The sequence below is a fragment of the Myodes glareolus genome, chromosome 3 (assembly GCF_982192425.1).
Source record: "Myodes glareolus chromosome 3, mMyoGla1.1, whole genome shotgun sequence".
In the NCBI taxonomy this organism is placed as follows: Eukaryota; Metazoa; Chordata; class Mammalia; order Rodentia; family Cricetidae; genus Myodes; species Myodes glareolus.
In genome coordinates, this window is record NC_142028.1 from 37,904,042 (window position 1) to 37,926,291 (window position 22,250).

At 48.5% G+C, this 22,250-nt stretch overlaps 2 protein-coding genes across 6 annotated transcripts; one reads left to right on the forward strand and one right to left on the reverse strand.

Annotated features, from left to right (window-relative positions):
• Positions 1 to 1,942: 1,942 nt before the first annotated feature.
• On the reverse strand, positions 1,943 to 21,459 carry Ogg1 (8-oxoguanine DNA glycosylase). Of its 5 annotated transcripts, XR_015737463.1 has the most exons (9): positions 20,958 to 21,343; positions 20,034 to 20,281; positions 19,143 to 19,322; positions 16,999 to 17,180; positions 15,009 to 15,159; positions 14,821 to 14,870; positions 14,549 to 14,638; positions 2,812 to 2,954; positions 1,952 to 2,252 (listed from the first exon to the last, which is right to left on the reverse strand). XR_015737463.1 is itself a non-coding variant. In XM_087904435.1 (8 exons), exons 1-7 carry the CDS (start codon positions 21,092 to 21,094, stop codon positions 14,549 to 14,551), a joined length of 1,038 nt encoding a protein of 345 aa, XP_087760561.1. In that variant the 5' UTR covers positions 21,095 to 21,343; the 3' UTR covers positions 1,943 to 2,954. The 5 variants fall into 5 exon arrangements, 4 of the variants coding, with proteins under 4 accessions (XP_087760561.1, XP_087760562.1, XP_048294546.2 ...); XM_087904435.1 differs by having other exon boundaries at positions 1,943 to 2,954; XM_087904436.1 differs by lacking the exons at positions 1,952 to 2,252; positions 2,812 to 2,954 and adding an exon at positions 6,477 to 14,007.
• On the forward strand, positions 3,095 to 14,387 carry Camk1 (calcium/calmodulin dependent protein kinase I). Its single transcript, XM_048438585.3, has 12 exons — positions 3,095 to 3,231; positions 5,179 to 5,293; positions 7,113 to 7,244; positions 8,264 to 8,338; positions 8,420 to 8,558; positions 10,067 to 10,193; positions 10,288 to 10,363; positions 11,344 to 11,456; positions 11,913 to 11,991; positions 12,081 to 12,168; positions 13,875 to 13,992; positions 14,087 to 14,387. The coding sequence occupies exons 2-12, from the start codon at positions 5,211 to 5,213 to the stop codon at positions 14,179 to 14,181; spliced, it is 1,125 nt and encodes a 374-aa protein (XP_048294542.1). The 5' UTR covers positions 3,095 to 3,231; positions 5,179 to 5,210; the 3' UTR covers positions 14,182 to 14,387.
• Positions 21,460 to 22,250: the final 791 nt, after the last annotated feature.

The window sequence follows — 22,250 nt, forward strand, 5'->3', positions numbered from 1 at the left end:
GGTCAGGAAGTCAAGGTCATCCTTAGACTGCATAGCAAATTTGAGGTCAGTCTGGACTACATGAAACTCTGTCTCAACAAAATAAACAGCAGGGCTGGAAACATGGCTGTGGTTAAGAGCACTTGCTGCTTTTGCAGAGGACTCTGGTTCAGCTCCCAGCACCCACACAGAGGCTAACAGTCAGCTGTAACTACAGTTCTAAGGTATAAGATGCCCTTTTCTGGCCTCCAAGGGCACTGCACACACATGGCTTACATACAGGCAAAACAATCATACATATAAAATAAAAATCAATCTATAAACATAAGCAAAGAAAGCCAGGCAGTGGTGGCACATGCCTCTAATTCCAGCACTAAGGAGGTAGAAGCAGGCAGATCTCTGTGAGTTCAAGGCCAGCCTGACAACCTGGTTCTGCAACAAGCACGGCTACACAGAGAAACCCTGTCTCGGACCAAAAAAAAAAAAAAAAAAAAAAAAAAAGCAAAGAAAAATAAAGATTAGAAAAAGTGAGGCAAGATGAATCAATAGTTAAAAGGCATCTACTATTAAACTTATCAGTCTGATCTTCGATCTCTGGAGTCCATATGGTAGAAGGAGAGAATCAACTCCTAAAGTTGTTCTCTGAACGTGCACACATGCACATACAGTAATTTTTTTTTAAAAGTAATAACACCTAAATGCCCCCAGAAAAGCTTTAAAAGCAGGAAAAGTGTAAGAACATAAAAGTTGTACATGTTGGGACTGGACAGTGGCTCAGTAGTTAAGAGTACTTGCTGCTCTTGCAGAGAACCCAGGATTGCTTCCCAATACCCACATGGTGGCTCACTACCACTTGTAATTCCTGTTCCAGATGATCAGATGTCTTCTTCCAGCTTCCAAGAGCCCCTGCATGAGCGTGGTGCACACATATACTGGCAAGCACACATAGATGTAAATGAAAAAGTAAGTAAATCTTTTTTTTAAAGAAAAGTTGTACCAGCCCTCAGTGGGATACCCTATCATCCAGTACTGTTGTTCTAGAAATAAACACAATGTATCAACACTACTCTCTAGCTCAACGGCATGTTGGATGGCTGATAAAATAGAGGTTTGGGCCTGGGTCAGAAGTGGGTAAGAAACCCAAGATACTGAGATGTGAGGTAAGAAAATGCCCCTTAGGTTGGAGAGATGGCTCAGAGGTTAAGAGCACTGACTGCTCTTCCAGAGGTCCTGAGTTCAATTCCCAGCAGCCCCATGGTGGCTCACAGCCATCTATAATGAGATCTGGTGCCCTCTTCTGGCATGTAAGCATACATGGAAGGAATGTTGTACACATAATAAATATATAAATCTTTAAAAAAATAGTTAAAAAAATGCCCCTTAGTATCTGACCTTGGTCAGGTCAGGTCTTGTCTTTGAGCTCTGGTTTATACTGAATCTTGTTCTCAAGTTTTACTTTGTGTATGTGTGTGAGTGTGTGTGTATTTGTGTATGTGAGTGTGCAAGTCCATGGAAGCCAGAGGAGGATGGCAAGGGTTGTGGTCTATCACTCCCTGCCTTGAGACACTGTTGCTTCCTGAACCTGGAGCTAGACTGGCAGCATACTTCCCCATAGTTCTGGGATTACAGGAGCACACAGCCCCCTCCAGCTTTTTACATGGGTTCTGGGGATTTGAACTCGGGTTGTGTGCTTGAGCAGCGTACCCACACCCTAAGCCATCTGCACATCCTTCCTCCCTGCCCTCAAAGGAGAATCTCACCAGCTTGCTTAGAACAATTGATAATGTATCAACTTCTGCCTCTGTGAGTCACCATCCCAGCTTGTTCTGAAGGATTGTGTGAGCCACCATCCCCAGCCAGCTAAGATTGTGTGAGCCACCATCCCAGCTTGTTCTGAACTAGTGGTCTAAGTACTGCAAATCCATTACACAGAACTCTTTTTTTTTAAATTTATTTATTATGTATACAATATTCTGTCTGTTTGCATGTATGCCTGCAGGCCAGAAGAGGGCACCTCATTACAGATGGTTATGAGCCACCATGTGGTTGCTGGGAATTGAACTCAGGACCTTTGGAAGAGCAGGCAATGCTCTTCTGAGCCATCTCTCCAGTCCCCTACACAGAACTCTTAAAAGAATTCTGAGTCAGTCGTCAATAATTCCATATCAGAGAAGAAACTGAGGCTTCCGAAGGTACAGCGTGGTAAGGGAGGCCAGATCAGCCTTCTAGCAATCTTCCTGGGCTTGACTACTCCAGGACAATGGACAGTCACACTGGGAGAAATAAATGTTGGATCCAGAAGTGAGCGGTGTGGTAGGTAGGTCATGTTGGGAACCAATGTCTCCCTGCCTGGCTTTAGGACATACCCACCTCAAGTTCCTGCCATTGCTTCCCCCTCTAGCCTGAGCTCAATTTATTCCCAAAGAGTCTTGCTTAAACCAAGTCGGGTCATGTCCCTTGGCCTGGAGCCTGCAGCACCGGGAGCAGATTTGCTCCACCCTCCCCATTCTGGCTCCTAGCCAAGGGTCTGTCACATGGCACTGTGGTCCTCTTAGGCCAGCTTCCCTAAGGAGCCAGATTTAACTCCACCTCCCCCATCCTACCTCTCTCCCTTGGTCCCTTTGAGCAGTACTTGCAAGTGTATGGGAGCAGAGCCGCTCTGTTTCCACTGACTTGGGGCTTCAGTTTACCTGCCAATCAAATGGGATCCTGCAGCTCTTTATTTCACCAGCCCTTTCCTAGTCTTCTGAACCTTCCATGGGCCCAGCTCCCTTTAATCACTAGAGGGTGGGGACAGAGGGGCTAGAAGCCTAAGAACCCTAAGGGAGGTACCAGAACTCTTCTGAAAGCAACTCCGGGGTCAAATTGACTAGCCTCTGGCATCTCATAATTGTCGGTTTGAATACCGTCTGCCTCTGACCAATCGCTGATTTCAAGACATCTCTGAACCGCACTTGTCTCCGCTGACAAGAGTCCTGTTGAAGACCAAAGGGCAAGAAGTATGTTGCAGGGGTTGTAGTGGAATCGTGGGGCCCTTCTTCAGAGCGCCCGTCCCCTCAACTCCCAATCCCCAGGTCCTCTGCCTCAGGCTCCTCCTCCATTGACATCAGAGCCGCAGGCGGGCCGAGAGAGCCAAGCCCCAGCCAAGCGCCAGCGACTGAGCAGGCAGGCTGACCAGGCACAGACCCGGAGGGAGCTCCGCACCGGCCACCTCGGCCCCTCGCAGCCAGCCCCGACGCGGGGCAGCCGCAGGTACAGCCAGGGTCTGCCTTGCTCTGTCCGCGACGGCCACAGGGTACTGAAGCCCAAGGGTGGGAGGGGCGCCTGAACCCTGGACTGAATAGCGCTGGGCCTTTCTCTCCCACCTCCGTCCCAGGCCCATCAGGTGCTAGGTGACCTCCGGGGATACTGCCTGAGTGTCAGAACAGGGTGGGGAGGGGGGCTGTGTATGCGCGCGCATGTCCAAGCACAAGGCCGGACTGGAAGGGCGTGGGCATTTGGAAGTGTAGATGGGGGAGGAGGGTACGTAAGGGGTTCCCTGAAGCAGGCATGTGCTTCAGTGTGTAAGGGTGTCTGGAAATTCATATTTTGTTGCATATGGTATTCAAGGATACACACACACACACACACACACACACACACACACACACACACACATGCACGCACGCACACACTGGTGTCTGGCTTGCAATGTAGTAAGTCAGAGTTGGGGGAGGTTTGGTTCTGTTTTGAGGGTGTTTAGAGTTAGGTAGAGAGTTAAGGCTTGGTTTGCTGTGTAGGGCACTGGGCAGTGGAGCTGAAGGGTGTAGATGGGATTGAAGTTGCCAAGTCTGGTATGTGGGAATGGATGCCACCTTGTTCGTGTGTGCACTGAATCAGTTGGAGTGTAAGGGGTCTGGGTGAGGGTGTTTGTACAAACACGTATGTGTGAGAGCATGGGGGTGCCTGAGGGCTGTATATATCAACATGTATGCTGATGCCTGGGTATATGCATATAATCAGGTGTCATGGTGTGCAGTATGCTGGGTCTAGATGCAGGTGTTTGGGCTCAAGAGTCAGAATTCCTGATGTTGATATCTGTTGCAGTGTGGAACCATGAGGGTCATTAGTGCTGGCCTGCAGGTGAGCCGGACTTTACTTCTTAAATTCACCATTGGCTCCTTTGGCCCTGGGATGGCTGGCTGGCTGGCCAATGCTGGGGAGTAAGGTCCCAATCAAGGAGTGGGCAGTCCTTCTCAGGGTGCCTTCCCTTCTTTCTCTGAGGAAACAGAAGGAGGGCATCTTCCCAGAGCTATGGCGCATAAGGGGCTCTATTTGGTTTCATCCTCTGTGATTTTGGGATGTCGAGAGATTATTTTCTGAGTGATCCCCAGTTTAGCTTTCTCCAGGATCAACAAAAGACAGCTTCTGCCCTTAGCCAGCTTAGCTGGGACCACGGCTGGGTGTCTCTTGGACAACTTTGGATTCACCCTATCCATCTCCAACCTCACTTTCCTATTTTCTACATGATATATGGGGAGAGAACCCACCCCCTCTTGTAGGACGAGACAGAGAAGTCTAGAGAAAGGTCCAAAATACATAAGGTCAGACCAAGAGAGGATGGGTGGGACCAGTTTTCAGGCTGCTGGGACACAGACAGGAGTCAGGAGGGGTAGGCCTGGGGAGTTCCAGCTGTGGCTGATGTTGCCCTGGTAACAGTGAGAAAGAGCTATTTAAAAACGTGGCTGAGATATTGCTGGAAGCCCAGGCTGCCGGAAACCTGATTTCCGAGAGGCTAGAGCGGCAAGGAGGAGGGAGAGGACACCCCAACCCTTTCCAAGATGAGACTGGGGCATCATTGCTTCTGGGCAGAGGGTTCCTCTAGGGTGCTGCTCCTAGCTGCTCTATGGTTTTATCTGCTCTCTCTTGAGAGGAGGGTTTCCTTGGGTGTTATGATTCAAGACTGAGGCAAAATGGAGAATGAAGTGAAGGAATGCATGAATACTGAGAATTTTGCTGCTACCAGGAATGATTTTTTTCTAGGCATAAGACTTTTCGAACAGATGCTGTTGAATGAACATATGACTGGTGAAGACTGAATGACTACGTCAATGAGCAGTCAAGGAATGAATGAACTCGTGCTGGCTGGATAGTAATGGGACATGCAATAGATTCTCAGAGGCTATGCCCTCTGAATCTCTCCCTCTGTTTCCCTTCCAGGAGCCCTGGCTGTGGCTGGAGGGCAGTGGGCCATGCCAGGGGCAGTGGAAGGCCCCAGGTGGAAGCAAGCAGAAGACATTAGGGACATTTATGACTTCCGAGATGTGCTGGGCACGTGAGTCTCAGGGTGGGGGTGGGGTGGGGGAGCAATATTTGAGCTAGGGATGGAACTGGGAAGGGCTTCACTCTTGGGTCTGATGGCTGGAGAGGCTGAGTCTGGGGTGGTGCTTCCTCTGACCAGTTGACCAGCACTTCCCTTTTTTTTAGGAGCAGACCAGGGCTGTGGCATGACGTAGGCTAGTCCAGCTTTTTGTTTGGGGCCGACAGTGGATAAGATGGGGGGGGGGCTCTCTCGTACAGTCAAAGATCCCTTATGAAGAGAAGGAAGTACAGGAGAATAAAAGTCATTTATCTAGCTTGCTGCCAAGAACAGGTATTCTGGCTTAGGTTTGGAAACTGAGGCTGGGCATGGCTATTCTTGATGGTGGAAATCCAAATTTAACTCAACCCAGGTTTCTTCCCTTTACAAGTTGGTCTTAGACAGACAGACAAGCACAAAATGACAGGTAGATGTATATTATGCTCTTGTTGAGGCTGTAGAGGCCGAGAAGTCTCTTCTGGCTGGAGAACACTCCCTGAAGGAGACATGAGACCTAGAGGTTGAAAGGTAAGATGGACAGGACAGGCTTATGCTTGCCAGGAAGAAGGAAGGTAACTCAAGGCAGGGGGAACAATGCATGCAAAGGCTCAGAGGCCAGGCTGCCTTAGAAAGAGGCAGAGTCTGCTGGAGCTCAGAGTTAGGGCTGGGAGGAGTTGAAGCTGCAAGAGATGGAAAGGGGCAGAGAAAGCAAAGCCTTGAGAACAGGCTAAGGAGGCAAGAGGTCATTTTACAGGATAGAGGAAGGCATTTAAAGCTGGCCATAGGTGCAGGGGAGATGGCTCAGTAGTTAGAGCACTAGTTGCTCTTGCAGAGGAATAGGTTCAGTTCTCAGCACCAATGGTGGTTCACAAGCATCTATAACTCTAGATCTTCTGACCTTTGTGGGGCACAAGGTATGCATGCAGACAAAACCCTCAAAGCAAATGAATCTGAAAAAAAAAAACAAAAAACAAAACAAAACAAAACCAAAAAAAAAAAAAAAAGAAAAGAAAAGAAAAGAAATTGGGGAGCCAAGAATGGAAACCAGTGTAGTGATCAGTCACTAGTTATCCTCGATGACTGGAATGCCTCGAGGGGCGCAATTCTGACTTAGGACTTCTTATTTTCCCAGGGAGAACAAGATGCAGATTCTCCTTGATCAGTGAGTGCCAGGATGGATTTATTTGTTGCTATGAGTCTGGGATAAACCCCTGCCTCTTAAACTCACTGAGCATACAAATTAGGCACAGACCAGTTAAAATGCAGCATTTGATAGGAAGTCTGGGGTGGGTGAGACCTGAGACTGCATTTCAAAACATTCTCAGGCAATGGTTTAATTCTGAGGTTCTAAAGGGCATTAAATTACCCACAACTCAAACTGACTTTAATAGAAAAAAAAATCGATCACACACACACAATCAAATATCACAGGAGTAGAGTTCAGGCCCAGTTGACTCACATACTATCAGAAAACTGTCTACTTCTCCAGCTTGGCTTCCTTTGGTTGGCTTCAGTTTGAAGCAGACTCTGACAAAGTTATCTGCCATCGACTCCAGGGTTACATCCTAGCAACTTACTAGGAGAGTACCTCATGTACAGTGCCAGGAAATGGGCACGTATGTGACCAGTTATTGAGTCAAGGGTCAGACAACTCTGATTGGCCAGGTCTGGCTTATGTGACAACCTCTGGAGCCAGGGGGAAGAAAAGCGAAGGACACAGGCGGTCAGGCAGGCTATAGCGGAGCAAGGGAAGCTGGGATTGTAGCTCCTCACCTTGCAAACCTCTATCTCACAGGGGTGCCTTCTCAGAGGTAATCCTGGCAGAAGACAAGAGGACTCAGAAGCTGGTGGCCATCAAATGCATTGCCAAGAAGGCCCTGGAGGGCAAAGAGGGCAGCATGGAGAATGAGATCGCCGTCTTGCACAAGTGTGTGGGCCCTGTATTAATCCCCCGCCCCTTATTCCCCTGCTTTAGAAATCCTTTGACTTTAGGGCCTCACAGGATGAGAACTTCTTTTTGGCAGAACTAACCTCCCAGATGAAACTGAGATGCCAGGGCTTGTTTATAGAGGATGATCTGTTCATAGGGTCTCAAGGTCAACCACCCATATGGTTCTCTACCCACTTAAGCGTCTCCCATAGAGTAAAGCAGATTATTTGTTGACCCCTGACTAAATTAGCAACCAACTGGTATGTTCATGCTGACAGGTCACCTCCTCATGCTGCAAAGCTTATAGCAACCATTTGCTTTCAGTGCCTCCCATTTCCTAACTCTGACAGAGGAGATGGTTACTTCATTTCCCTTATCTGGGTGGGTGAGATAATGAGGCCAGCAAGGGCAAGAGACTTGCCCAAAGTTATACAGAAAGTCTATGGGAGAGCCAGGTTTTTCTTACCACCAAGGCCAATTGCTACTGGCTCATCTGTGGGGCACTGACTGACCAAGCACCTTGCTTGCCTTATGTCATGTAATCTTCATGTGACTTTTTGAAGGCCTGTTACTTGTCTTTTATCAATGAAGACACTCGGGCTCAGAGTGGTGACATTCTACTCAACATTACAAGCAACTCTGTACCTGGTGCTAGAATAGAGCTGAATTAGATAGACATTCCCTCTCCTTGGAAGTGACCTCTGGGTAGAGGAGCTGACAAAGAGGTAACACGGGAAACTTAGAAGCCACATTCCCATCAGAGTTGCAGAGTGAAAATACTAGCTCCCAAGCAGCATGTGGCAGAGGCAGGATCTGGACCCAGATGTCTGGGCAGTGGCAGCATTTGGATCCAGGTCTGTTTGATATCAGAGCCCAGTGCTTGCTCTTCTGTTCTGGCCTTCTAGCACCAGCTTTTCCCCAGTGGGTTCCAGAACCTTGGTGTCCTGCCCTGGTTGCAGGTGCTGGGGAGTGGGCGAGTCATCCTAAACTCTGAATCACCTCATTTCTCCTTCTAGGATTAAGCACCCCAACATCGTAGCCCTGGATGACATCTATGAGAGTGGGGGCCACCTCTACCTCATCATGCAGCTGTGAGTGACCTGTCTGCCCATCCCTACTCTTCTCTCTGCTGCCCTATTCTCTTGGCCAGACTTTCCTGTCCCTTGCTGCAGGGTTTCAGGTGGGGAGCTATTTGACCGCATTGTGGAGAAAGGATTCTACACAGAAAGGGATGCCAGCCGCCTCATCTTCCAGGTGCTGGATGCTGTCAAGTACCTGCATGACCTGGGCATCGTGCATCGGGATCTCAAGGTGAGCTCTGAGGGGCCTAGTGAACTGTGCACCAGGGGGAGGAGGGGAGCCCTGCTAACTTGCCTTGTCTGCCCTTGGGCATCTCTCGGCCCTTCACTGGAGCCTCAGTTTCCCATTTGCAAACTGAACTTCTTGGGACCCACTAAGCCAACTCCTTTATTCCAGGTCAGACAGGGACAAAAAAAAGTGGGCTGGGCTATTATTTTACCTTAACAACATACATGTCCTTTTCTGATAATGAAGCATCCTACTTACTCTTTGTAGAGAACAAGTAGGACAGCAAAGCTTCAGAAAAATGGATAGGGGCTTACACTGAAATACACTTCAGTCCGAGCCAAGTGTGGCGGGGCACGCCTTTAATCCCAGCACTTGGGAGGCAGAGGCAGGCAGATCTGAGTTTGAGACCAGCCTGGTCTACAGAGTGAGTGAGTTCCAGTACAGCCAGGGCTACACAGAGAAACCCTGTCTCAAAAATTGAATATAAATAAAACCAAAACAAACAAACAAAAAAACAAATGAAAGAAAGGAAAAAGAAAGGAGAGAAGGAAAGAAGGAAGTTAGGAAGGAAGGAGGGAAAGAAAGGGGGGAAAGAAATATCCTCCAGTCTAGAATGAAAGGGCTCTGGGATACAACAGGCTTTGGTCTGAAGTGTAGCCATGCCCTGACCAGCTGTTGGGACAATCACTGCCTCTTAAGGCATTAGTTTACTCATCTATAAAGTGGGTTTGGTTTGCTCAGAATGGCCAGGCTGATTATGTGGTATGGTTAAAATCAGTCAGGTACTTACTCGAGGTCCAGTATAGGAGGTAAAAAAGTTTTTGTTTTTGGTAGCACTGGGGATTTCTGTAAGGTTTCTGAGGTCTAAGAAAATCCTTCCTACAATCTTCCTTTTTAAAACTTGTGACCTTTAGAGAATTTCCTTGGGTTCTTTGGCATCGCTTTTTTACCTAGGGCCTTACGTATAATGCTAGGCAAGTGCTCTACCTACATGCCCAAATGCCCCCCAAAGCCTTTTCTCTATCCCACTGCTTTTCCTTTGTTAGCAGTTTTTTAGGTGAGCACACGAAGTCACGAGTTTCATCATGGCATCTTCACACATAGGTGTCACTATACTTTCTTTCTCTCCCATGTCCCCTCCTCTCCTTTCTTCTTCAATTAGTCCCCCTTCTGCCTTCCTGTTACACATATTCCATGACTCTTTTTACTTTTTATTCTAAGGTAAGTTCTAAACTGTCCAGGATGGCCTTGAACTGACTGTTGTCAAGGCAAGCCTTGGACTTTGCATTTTCCTGACTCAGCCACTGGAATAGCTAGGATTCAGGCTTTTGCCACTTGTTTTGTGTATGTCAGACTGGCTTTGTACTCAGCATTAGCCGAGAACACACTGCCTGTGTCGGTCCTGCACAACTGCCTGCTAGCTAGCTGCTAATGGACCTAGCAGAAGCAGACAATGCTGACAGTCTCTGGCTACCTCTGACTGCCCCTTCTCCTCTTTCCCACCCTCCAAGCCAGAGAACCTGCTGTACTACAGCCTGGATGAAGACTCCAAAATCATGATCTCCGACTTCGGCCTCTCCAAGATGGAGGACCCAGGCAGTGTGCTGTCCACAGCCTGTGGGACTCCAGGATACGTGGGTGCGAAGGGCTCTAGGTTGGGGCTGGGGGTGAGGAAGGAGCCAGGAATTGCAGGACAGACATTAGTCACCACCATGTCCCCTTCCCTCCACAGCCCCTGAGGTCCTGGCCCAGAAGCCCTACAGCAAGGCCGTAGACTGCTGGTCCATAGGGGTCATTGCCTATATCCTGTAAGTGGGGGCACAGTTAAGGTAGCCTGTGTCTAGAGTTGTCTTCCCTCCTTTGTTCCCTCCTTCTGTAGTTATAGCTACCAGCTAAATACTAACAGGGGTATGGAGAGATGGCTCAGTGGTTAGGAGTGCTTTCTGTTTTTCCAGAGGACCCAGCACCCACATGGTAGCTTACAACCATGTGTACCTCCAGTTCCAGGGAATCTGGTGCCTTCTTTTGTCTCTGTGGGTTCATATACATGGTGCATAGACTTACGTGCAGGCAAAATATCCATATACAAACACACAAAATGACAAGTGTTTCCAGCACTGTGTAAACACCAAGCATTTAGCAGAAGGCAAACCAAACCAAGTGCTTGCCCTTAAGAGCTGACACAGAGCTGAGCGGTGGTGGTGCACACCTTTAATCTTAGCACTCGGAGGCAGAGGCACGTGGATTTCTGCCATTTTGAGGCCAGCCTGGTCTATAAGAGTTAGTTCCAGGACAGGCTCTAAAGCTACAGCGAAACCCTGTCTCAAAAAACAACAAAAACAAACAAACAAAAAACAAAGAGAGAAAGTTGACACATAGAATCAATGAGTAAACGAATCTATAAAATACTGTCACGTGCTAAATCAGTGAAGAAAATCCAAGCACAGTAGGAGATGGGGACAGATGTCATTTTGGATAGTTAAGGACTCTTTGTGGAGGTGACATCTGAACAGCTTTTTCTTGTTTGTTTATTTTTTGAGACAACGTTTCTCTGTAGTTTTGGAGCCTGTCCTGGAACTAGCTCTTGTAGACCAGGCTGGTCTGAACAGCTTTTGAATGATGTAAAGGATCCAGACAATTTAGGTGTGGGTAGAATGTCAAACACAAAGGTGCTTAGGACAGTAGGCTCAAGGGACAGAGGCCAGACTGGTTCTTGGCGCTGTCCCAAAGCTCCAACCCCAAGTCAACGAGTTAAAGCTGACATGACAATGCGTTTTTCTCTGCCCAGGCTCTGTGGTTACCCGCCCTTCTACGATGAAAATGATGCCAAACTCTTTGAACAGATATTGAAGGCCGAGTATGAGTTTGACTCTCCTTACTGGGACGACATCTCTGACTCTGGTATTGGGTCTTTTGCCTTCTTCATCTGCTCTAGGGGTCTTCCCACTGTCTGTCTTCTGTCATATCTCCTAGTCCCCAGACTAGAAGCTAATATCATGTTTCACCTTAGGTGCCCTCTATTTGGCCCCTAATCTGACAGATCTGTAGGCATTCATTCAGTCTTCAAATAGAGTTTTTACAAAAATAACTCCCCTAAGGCTGACTTCCCTGAGGCTTAAACAGCACACTTCCATCTCCCATTTCATGTCCCAGCTGGTGATAGCTACACAGTGGTTTACACATTAGAGTAGTGTGAGTGTACTGAGTGGATTCTTCTCGAGGAGGCTGGGGTGTGTGAGGTGATGCATAAGCAGAGTAGGCCTTGTTGCCAGGTGAGATCAGAGGGACTGAGCACTGTCTTGGGAGTGTCCATGGGCATGGTCATGCTGCATCTTTACTTTTGTCTTGGGGCTTCAGCCAAAGATTTCATACGGCACTTGATGGAGAAAGACCCGGAGAAGAGGTTCACTTGTGAGCAAGCCTTGCAACACCCATGGTGAGAGTTCCCACTCCAAATGGTATGTTAGGGTGGGACCTGGGAGCCCCAGGCCTGCCTCCAGCCCGCTGCATACCCTCCCACTCTAGGATTGCAGGAGATACAGCTCTGGATAAGAATATCCACCAGTCAGTGAGCGAGCAGATCAAGAAGAACTTTGCCAAGAGCAAGTGGAAGGTGAGCATATACTCCTAATCCTTGGTCCTCCCTACATTCAATTTACACAGCACCCAGTACCAAATGTAAGCAGGATAGTGGGGCTTGACATGCCCAGGGAGGCTTTCCAAAGAATCTCCTTTGTTCTGGACTTTAGAGGCCACTTGACCTCTAAAGTCCATCTCTAGAGGGGCAGTCCTACTCTCCAGGATTCATAGCCCATGGAACCCAAGAAGGGTCAGAGAGGTGGTCACAGATCTGTTGGTTGACTAGTAATTAACCAGTTGTGGAGAATATGCCTGAGGCAGAGGGACCAGGGGTGCAAAGAGGCCTAGGTAAGAGAGTGTGGCCGAGTGTTAAGCCTGCTGAATTAGAGGGGCTGGAGGAACTAGGGGAACTAAATATCAAGAGCCTAGGCTGTAGAAGCTGGTAGGAGTCACTGAGATCCTTGCATGCTACAGTGGGGCACCCACCTGTTATAGAGGATGGTCCCAGAAAGACTGACAGCAGGAACCTGTCTGAAGAAGGATCTGCTTTGGGGATGCAGAGAAGGCAAGGAAGGAAGTCTGGGAGGCTTCGGAGATGCAGCAGATAGTGGGGCTTAACTCAGAAGCAGCAAGAAGAACAGAGTGATTGACAGCAGGAGGTAGACTCACAAGAAAGAAAAGATGGGTGACATACTGAGGGAGTGAGATGTTAAGGGCTGCCCCAACCTTCTGGCTGGGGACAATGTGGACCATGATACTGAACATAGGAGCAGAAACATGTCTTGAGAAGGTTTAGTTTTAGACATGGTGAACTTGAGAGACATGTATGACATCTAGGTGGATAAGAGGAATATAAAATGAAAGAAACAAATATGTAAATTATTTAACCTTTGTGCACTTCAGTTTTCTCCTTTAGAATTAATGCCATTCCAGCACTTGGGGAGGGTGATGTCAGTCTGCTTGGGCTATGTGAAACCTTGCCTCAAAAGGGGGCGGGGGTGAATATATAGCTCAGCTGGCAGTGATTGCCTAGCATGCACAAAACCCTGGGTGGGAGCATTAGCATCACATTAAAACTGGGCACGGTGGTGGCACATTCCTATAGTCCCAGGACTCAGGTGATAGAGGTAGTACTGGAAGACAGCCTGGCCTACATGACAACCCATTTAAAAAAAAAAATAAAAGAAATCAATGCTATTAATAGTGCTTGCCAGAGCCAGGTGCAGTGGCACACACCTTTAATCTCAGTACTTGGGACTGGGGGGTAGTGGTGCACACCTTTAATTCCAGTACTTGGGAGGCAGAGACAGGTGGATCTCTGTGAGTTTGGGGCTAGCTTGGTCTACAGAGGGAGTTCTGAGAAAGGCTCCAAAGCTACAGAGAAACCCTATCTCGAAAAACCATAAACCAAACCAAACAAAAACAAAACCAAACAAAAACAAAAAGCCAAAACCAAATAAAAAGTGCTACCTCACAGAATTTTGTGAGGATTAAATGAATAACCATGCAGTGTGCTCAGAGCTGTGCTTGACACATTGTTATGTTGTCTGTTACAGGACTATGAATTCCTTTGTACATACTTTATACATGTGCTTGTATGTAAGACCGAATATAATTTAGTGAGGCCTTATAGGGTTTTCTCTGGAGGACTTAGGGAGTCACTAGTAACATGTGAGACTCCTGCAGACCCACCGCCCTCAAGGCACTCTTTCAGCAGTCCCCCCTTCTCTTTTTCCACAGCAAGCTTTCAATGCCACGGCTGTGGTTCGGCACATGAGGAAGCTGCAGCTGGGCACCAGCCAGGAGGGGCAGGGACAGACAGCTAGCCACGGGGAGCTGCTGACACCAACGGCTGGGGGTAAGCACCAGGGTCCTGTGGGTGGGGACAGGTGGTCCATGAAGGCTGGAGCTGGAGCCGCTCCACAGCCACCTCTGCTCTCTTCTCCACACAGGGCCAGCAGCTGGCTGTTGCTGCCGAGACTGCTGTGTGGAGCCAGGCTCGGAGCTGCCCCCTGCACCACCCCCAAGCTCTAGGGCCATGGACTGAACACCAAGGAAGTCAGGGTTTCTTTCATGGGAGGGGTTGGGGGCAGCCTGTTTCCTCCTCAGCCCAGAACTGGGGAGTTTCTTACCCCATCCCTCTTCACCCCTTCCCTCTCACTCCTCATTGCATTTTCCATACAAATGTTTCTATTTTATTGTTCCTTCTTGTAATAAAGGGAAAATAAAACAAGACAGCCCTATTTCCTCAAACAGTTCCCTCGCCCCTGATGTAAAAACTGCTTGATTTGGGGGTGCTGGCCTCTGAGGTAGGAGTGGTCAGTCTTCTTGGCGTGAAACTGGGTGGGGAAAGAGAAGAGAGTGGAGAACAAAGGGAAAGATACTAATGACATCTTTTGTCCCCTGGGTCCTACCTAGCCTTCTGGTCTCTTAGAGCCCTTCCTGCGCTTTGCTGGTGGCTTCCGAGCCTGGTTTGGTTGGCGTAGATCAGCACTGAACAGCACCTGTGGGAAGGGGCATAAGGAGTCTAAGGGAAGGAGGGGCTGTTGAGGTCAGGCTGGGGTCAATGGAGAATAAACTGGGGAGGGGGTGGGAGGGGGAGTCATGGAAATAGGTGGCTGAAGAGTCCAGGGGTCAAGCACGGCTGAGGGAGAAGTCCTTTAGGGTCTGAGCTAGGTATACTTACTGCTTGGGCCCAGCCAGCATAAGGTCCCCAGAGATTCCGGAAAAAGTTTCCTAAGGATCAATTAAAGAGGCTACATTAATTGATCCACATGCCCTCCATCCTCAGATGGGGAGTATGGGAGAGATGATTATGAATGCAGAGATTCTCCAACCTCAGCCCAACGCCCCAACATCACACATTTTCCTCACCCAGTTCTTTGTTGGCCAGAGGGCTCGGGCTCTTAGCCTGGGATGTGTTAGGTTGCCAGCCGTAGTCACGCTGGGCGATCTGCCATACATGGACGTCCACTGGCACAGCCTGGGGTTTGTCAAGGGCCATTAAGCAGATGCAGTCAGCCACCTTAGACAAAGAGAGAACTGTTGTGTGGAGGAATGGCAGGATCTGGCCACCATCCAAAGCCATCTGCTTCCTCTTTCTACCAAGGTAGCACTGTTCTGCCTTTTCAGTCAATATGCAGCAATTACCCATTTCTTCTAAAAATAGCTTCACGGAGATGTGCTCTGGAGTGAACACCTGTGTAGGCCATACGCTCATATAACCTGGGGAGAAGGTATGAGCATACTCTTTACAGAGCTAAGAAACCTGAGCCTCAGTCAGGTGGTGGTGCCACACGCCTGTAATCCCAGGATTTGGGAGGCAGAGGCAGACAGCTCTCTGTGAGTTCAAGGACAGTCTGATCTACAAAACCAGGACAGTCAGGCTGTTACACAGAGATGTCCTGATTTCAGTTCCCAGCAACCACATGGAGGCTCACAGCCATCTGTAGTGAGATCTGGTGCCCTCTTCTGGTGTGCAGGCATACAACACTGTATACATGAGAGAGAAAGAGAGAGAAAGAGAGAGAAAGACAGAGAGAGAGAGACAGAGACAGAGAGAGAGACAGAGAGAGAGAAAGCAAAGAAAGAAAAATAGGAGCCAGGTGGTAGTAGCCCTGGCTGTCCTGGAATTCATTCTGTAAACCAGGCTGGCCTCGAACTCAGAGATTTACCTGCCTCTGTCTCCCAAGTGCTGGGATTAAAGGTATGCATCGCCACTGCCCTGCTCCGTTAAAAATTCCTGGAGAGATGGCTCAGAGGTTAAGAGCACTGCCTACAGTTCCAGAGGTCCTGAGTTCAATTCCCAGCAACCACATGGTGGCTCACAACCATCTATAACAAGATCTGGTGCCCTCTTCTGGCCTGCAGGCGTACATGCAGACAGAATACATAGTGAATAAATAAATCTTTAAAAAAAATTCTTTAAGTCAGTGGGGCTGCAGAAATAGCTCGGCAGTTAAGAACACTGGCTGCTCTTTCACAAGATCAGGGCTCGATTCTTAACACCCACATGGTGGCTTACAACTATCTGTAACTCCAGAAGATCTGACACCCTCTTCTGGCCTCCTCAAGCCATACATGCAAGTGGTAGACAAACATACATACAGGCAAAATACACAAATACAGAAAAAAAATACTTTTTTTTAACTTCAAAATTAAATGAAGATCCATTTAAAAATTTAAAAATTGTACCTTCTTATCTATTTGTGGGGCAGGGGTCCCGAGGGCAGCCAAAGAACAACTATGGGACTCAGTTTTCTCCTTCTACCACGTGGGTCTCAGGGACTGAACTCAGGCTGTCAGGCTTGGTGGCCAGCACCAAAAATTCATTTTATAAGCCACCTGACATGGGTCCTTTGGAAGAGCAGCAAGTGTTCTTAACCTTTGGGGCCATCTATCCAGTTCTGAAAATTCATTTTAAGTCACAGAGGAGTATAAAAAAATAAAGGTAAGTTATAAATTTCAATTGTCTGCTAGATAAATCTACTGATAGCAACACAACATTCTGGAAGCACATGAAATTTCAAGAAAAGAAAAAAATGAAAACTAGAAACATTGTTCCATTTGTCTTCCCAAAAGTAACCAGCATGAACTTCCCTGTTCTTCCCTGTGGAAATCTCTGAACACACACAGGAGTGCACATAAACGCACTGACACAAAGGGCCTTTCTAAAAATGTATCCAAAGGGCAGTCCCTTTTATACTCGATTCTTTCATCTCTGCTAAAACATTTGTTACTCTTTTGTCCTTCCTGCACTTCTTCCAGGAGCCAGGCTTCCCTGGACACTCAGGTCTGTCTTGTTTCCATCTCTCCGACTCTCATTGTGTGGGAAAGGGCATATCCTACCTCTCTAGGGCCTCACCTTGGTGCCCACCCCGGGCAGGGTGCAAAGGGCCTTGTGGGCCTCTTCATAAGGGGCCGCTTGAAGTTGCTGCAGCCAAGCCAGCCCACCTTTCTCTTTGAGGATAGCTTTGGCGCTGGCACATACATAGCGGGCCCGGTACCCTAGGCCCAACTTTCTGAGGTGAGGCTCTGCCTCTGGACCTGTGGGGGCAGAGAGGAAAGGAGGGGTCAGGTATCCTCACTTTGTTCCTGTTCTCGGGTTAGTATATAATATCTCTTCACTCCAATGCTTTCATAGGCACCTCTTCCCTATTTACTGTTCTCTATGAGTCACTAGACAGTTGGATATGAAAAGAAACAGTTAAGACCTGAGTTCTGTCCCCATAAATGTTCTCTTAGTACCTCCTCTGTATTGGGGTCTGAAGCAGGGGCTGAGGACTCCTGCTCTGGAGGAACACCAGTTTTATTAAAGAAGCACTCACATCCATGGCCTAGAAACCCGATGCAGAAGTTCGGTAGATGGCTCAGCAGGTAAATCCAATTGTTGCATAAGCCTAGTGACTTGAGCCAGTCCTAAGAGCCCACATTAGAAGCCAATGTAATCTCAGCACTGCTCAGGTGAGAGGAGAGGCAGAGATAGGAGAATCCACTGGAAGCTCACAGGCCAGCTAGCTGGGATATGCAGCTCAGTAATGAAACAAGAGACTCGCCCCGAAAGAAAGAACTGACGTCTGAAAAGATGTGTGTACTTGCACATACACACACTCACAAAATAGACTCATGAATAAATGATAATAACAGCAAGAGCTGTGTGTTACACACTGACTGGCAAAGCACATTATGCTTACTTAAGGATCCTAAGGACAGCACCATTACGTTGCATATTTTATAGAGAGAACAATAAGGGGTTAGAAGGGGCTAAGTAGGCTAGAGAGCTGGCTCAGCAGTTAAGAGCACTTGTTGCCCTTGCAGAAGACCAGGCCACAGATCTTAGCATCCACATGCTGCCTCACAACCATCAGTAACTCCAATTCTAGGGGATCTGATACCCTACTGACATGATGTCTACTGACATCTGCCGGCACCAGGTATGTGTACATTGTGCACATGTACACATGCAGACAAAACACTCATACATAGAACATCAATATTTTTAAAATAAAAAAAAACCCCAAAACCTAAGTTATTGAGGAAAATACTTGACACTGATCTCTGACTTCCACAGACACATACATTCATGCACACGCACACATACATGCACATACGTGCAAACACTAGCTACCTCCTCACCTACTGACCCCTACTCCCTCAACACAAAGAAAGGGCATGGTGGAGATAGGATCTCTCAGGTGGAGGCAGTAGTGCCTGTGTTCTTAAACTTATTCCTTTCAATGTCTCACCATCAATTCATCTACCCCCAAACCCTTCCAAATAGAAACTGATATTCCCAATCTACAAATAAATTAAGTCAAACTCAGAGATCCACCTGCCTCTGCCTTCTGGGTGCTGAGATTAGAGGCATGCACCACCACCTTCCAGCAAAGACCAAGAGCAGAGACTTAAGGTCCTTCTTTGCACCAAAAGACACCCCGTTTGAGAATGTACCAAGGCAGGCTTCTTGCTGCTTAGTTCCTAAGCACTTCATCTGCTAACCAATACACTTGCCTCATAGGACAAGTGAGCTGGGTTCACTTTAGTGACAACAGCTTGAATTTTCCACTTATTTTCTGCTAGATGCAGGATCTATCTCCCTTTATTCAATCCTCATGATTATGACAGACAGAATATGTAGCATTATTTTCCATTTCACAGATTCGGGTCTGAAACACACACATGCTAAACAACATTTTTAAGGGTCAGAGTTAGGATTCAGATCTAGGCAGTATGTCTCAGATCACATGCCTGTAACCCTAAGCTACTGAACACTGTGTACAGATGTTTCCCTAATGAGGTACTGGATACACTGGCAAACAGCCAACTAGTGAAGCGCTGGTATTTCAGGATGAAATCCGAGGATGAGCTGTAAGGGACTGATCAGACCAAGGATAGTTCTGGATGGAGACAGGGTTGGGATGGTGGGAAGTTCTGAGACAGGAGCAGGTCGCTTGGGGAGAACTGAACATGTCTTCCTTTCCAAGTGCTCAGGAGGACCGACCTACTCACCAGCCAGGGCCTGAAGGCTGGGGAAACCATGATAAGTGACATCATCAAGCTGAATGAGTTGAGGTCCAAAGGCCTGGCATAGCCGTTCTACCATGCTGGTGATTCGAGCAATGTTGTTGTTGGAGGAACAGATAAAGGAGAAAAGGCATTCCGTGGGGTCTTGTCTCAGCAATCTCACACCTAGAAATTGGAAAGGCAGGGGTAGGAGACACATCTGTTTAAGGACTGGCTTCCTGGAATCCCTCCACAACAGATACTACAGTTAGAGTGTCTAAGGAGACGCAGGAGAATGAGGGAGAGAAATCAATGCTAGACCTCTCGTGCCTCGTAGCATCTTCTGAGGTCTGAGTGCCCACCCCATTCCACTGAGGAAGAAATGACACCATGCCATCACCACAGGAGCAGGGCTCTGTGTCCATTTTCCACCTTCCTATAGCCCCAAAGAGCAAATGCGCTCTTGTATATAATGACAGAATGAATGACGTCACCTGCTCCAGGACACATGGCCAGGATTAGACCCCTACATTTATCATTTCACTGTGGTGGTAAACATCATCATTACTATACTAACAACAGCAATGTACTAAGTACCAGTCTAATCACTTTAATAAGTAAATTTTTTTTATTTGTTATCAACATGAGTCTATGAGTGTGGGCATACTGAGAGCCTTGGCTCCTGCGTGGAGGTCAGAAGACAACTTTTGGTAGTTGGTTCTCCTTCCACTGTGAGTTCTGGGCTTAAACACAAGGTCATCAGGCTTGCCCAGCAAGTGTCTTTATCTGCTGAACCATCTCACTGGCCCTGTATCTCCATTTTACAGAAGGCAAGCTGTTATAGAGCTGTGAGTTAACCAATGTTCAAAAGCTACCATCCCTGCCCCTTGTACTCACCTTGGAATTTCTGAGCCACTGTTTGGAAGTGGGAGTCCACAGAAGCCCAATGGCTATACAGCTGAGCCAGGCTGACATCCAGCTGAAAGTACTTGTGTAAGGCTTCCAGCTCCTCTAGGGTGGGCCTGCCGGCCTGGCTCTTGTCTCCTCGGTACACAGTGCAATAGAGCTGCTCCTCGGTCTGAGTCAGTGTCCATACTTGGTCCGCCAGCACGCCGCTCCAGTGCGCTGGGCTTTGCTCCTTCCACCTGAGCACCCAGCAGACAGTTTCGGCACTCAGTCACCCATCTTGGGCTCTTTAAAGTCCCTACTGTCTTACAAATGTCCCACCCAAAAACCGATTTATTAGTTATAAAGTAAAAGTAGTATGTTTTCGCCGGGCGGTGGTAGCGCACGCCTTTAATCCCAGCACTAGGGAGGTGGAGACAGAGGCTGACGGATCTCTGTGAGTTCGAGTCCAGCCTGGTCTACAAGAGCTAGTTCCAGGATAGGCTCCAAAAGCTACAGAGAAACCCTGTCTCGAAAAATTAAAAAAAAGTATGTTTTAATAATAATAATAACAACAACAACAACAACAACAATAAAAGCACTGGGGACTGAACCTAGAGCCTTGTGACAACAACAACAACAACAACAATAAAAGCACTGGGGACTGAACCTAGAGCCTTGTGCATGAAAAACAAGCACTCATCACTGAGCTGCATCCCTCAGCTTCCCCACTGACTTTTACTGCTCCTCACAGCACTGTACGCTCACTACATCTACTTCATACAGGAGGTAACGAGCTCACCACCAGTGCTGATTCTCCAAAGTGCGCTCTCCCTCATCCATCACTCCCAACATTCTTACTCTCTTTGCATTCCCGGTGGGCAGCATGGGGGGTCAGCGTCCCAGGGAAGGGTCCGCCCAAGCTCAGACACTCACCGAAAGGACTGTCCAGAAGATAAAACCAGGTCCAGTCGCAGCTCAGAGCGTGGACACGGGATAGAGGCCCAGAGGCCCGGGCTGGAGGTTAGGGTGCGATGCCTCATGCTGCCAGGTAGACAAGAACCGAATAACATTCGGATAGCAGTCTCCCGCACATCACGGCCCGGCTACTCAGAACCCGACCTTCCCAAGCCCGGCCTCGCTCGCAAGTGACCACGGCCCCTCAGGGGGTAGCACCTAGGATCCAGGCTCTGGATCTGGTGGAAGGCCGGTCCCCATTTGAGTTTCCCTCTTCCTGTGGGCCTGCCTCCAGCAGGAAACCAGTCCTACCCCTGCCCACTCTGCAGTCCGGTGGAGCAAGCCCCGCCTCTTCCTCCTGACGTGGCCCCGCCCCCAAAGCCTCCCGGCTCATGCCTCCTCATCCTCTGGGGCATCCATAAGAGTTTTGGAAAGCCGCGTCAGTGAGGCTCTTCCGGGTCCCAGTTTACTGTCACCGGAAGTAGATCCAATCGCCGGCTTATTTGATCCTAGAGGTAGCCAATCCGAGGAGAAAGTGATAGGCGCCAATGAGAACTCGGGTGTGGCCCAGTGGGCGGGCCTGTCTGAGGCGCCTTAGCGGTTGGTTTGCTGGCCTCGCTGTGGGCGATTTGTCGCTGGCGGCCGGACTCTGCCATCTCAGGGCTTTCGGTGTGGTCTCAGGGCCTGCGACTTCTCGGGTTGGCCCGCTCTATCTTTGCAGGGCGTGGTGGTACACTCACGTCGTCCCAGCACTAGGTAGGCAGAGGCGGGAGGATGGCCGCACGTTCGAAGGTGAAGTAGGCTGGGCTACATGGCGAGACCCTGTCTCAAGAAACAAACCAAAAGAACCTACCTCATTCTCCCCTGCTCAAGCCTTTCGCCAACGAGCCTCTAATCTTCTGAGGCAGTGTGAGTGAATCCCAGAGAATCCTCTTGTTAGTGCTGTCCCCTCCACCTCCTGCCATGCGGCTCTAAATGTGCCATCCCTGCCTTCCTCCCAGGCTTCAGAGGCCAGTCTCGGCTCTAGCTACCCACTTCAATCTGGGCACGTTCCTTCAAGTATACCCAATCTGCCCTCACGCCGCGTGGAATAGGGCCTGTGTATGGGCTTTCTTTGGGGTTCACTGAGTCCCAGTACCAATATGTGGCTCCCAGGCAGCCTAACGGACCAATTCAACTACCAGCACCAGTCACCTTGACCCAAAAATGACAATATCACTTAAAATTTTCTCGAAGATATTAAAAAATGCTGGAGGCTAGGAGGCATGAACT

Coding starts and splice junctions, on each gene's coding strand:
- Ogg1 (XM_087904435.1), bottom strand. CDS start 21,094: ATGTTATTCGGTTCTTGTCTACCTGGCAGCATGAGGCATCGCACCCTA. Junction 14,871..15,008: donor TCTGGCCAACAAAGAACTGG/GTGAGGAAAATG, acceptor ATTGATCCTTAG/GAAACTTTTTCCGGAATCTC. Junction 14,639..14,820: donor ATGCTGGCTGGGCCCAAGCA/GTAAGTATACCT, acceptor CCCTTCCCACAG/GTGCTGTTCAGTGCTGATCT.
- Camk1 (XM_048438585.3), top strand. CDS start 5,211: ATGCCAGGGGCAGTGGAAGGCCCCAGGTGGAAGCAAGCAGAAGACATT. Junction 8,339..8,419: donor CTCTACCTCATCATGCAGCT/GTGAGTGACCTG, acceptor CCCTTGCTGCAG/GGTTTCAGGTGGGGAGCTAT. Junction 10,364..11,343: donor GGGGTCATTGCCTATATCCT/GTAAGTGGGGGC, acceptor TTCTCTGCCCAG/GCTCTGTGGTTACCCGCCCT.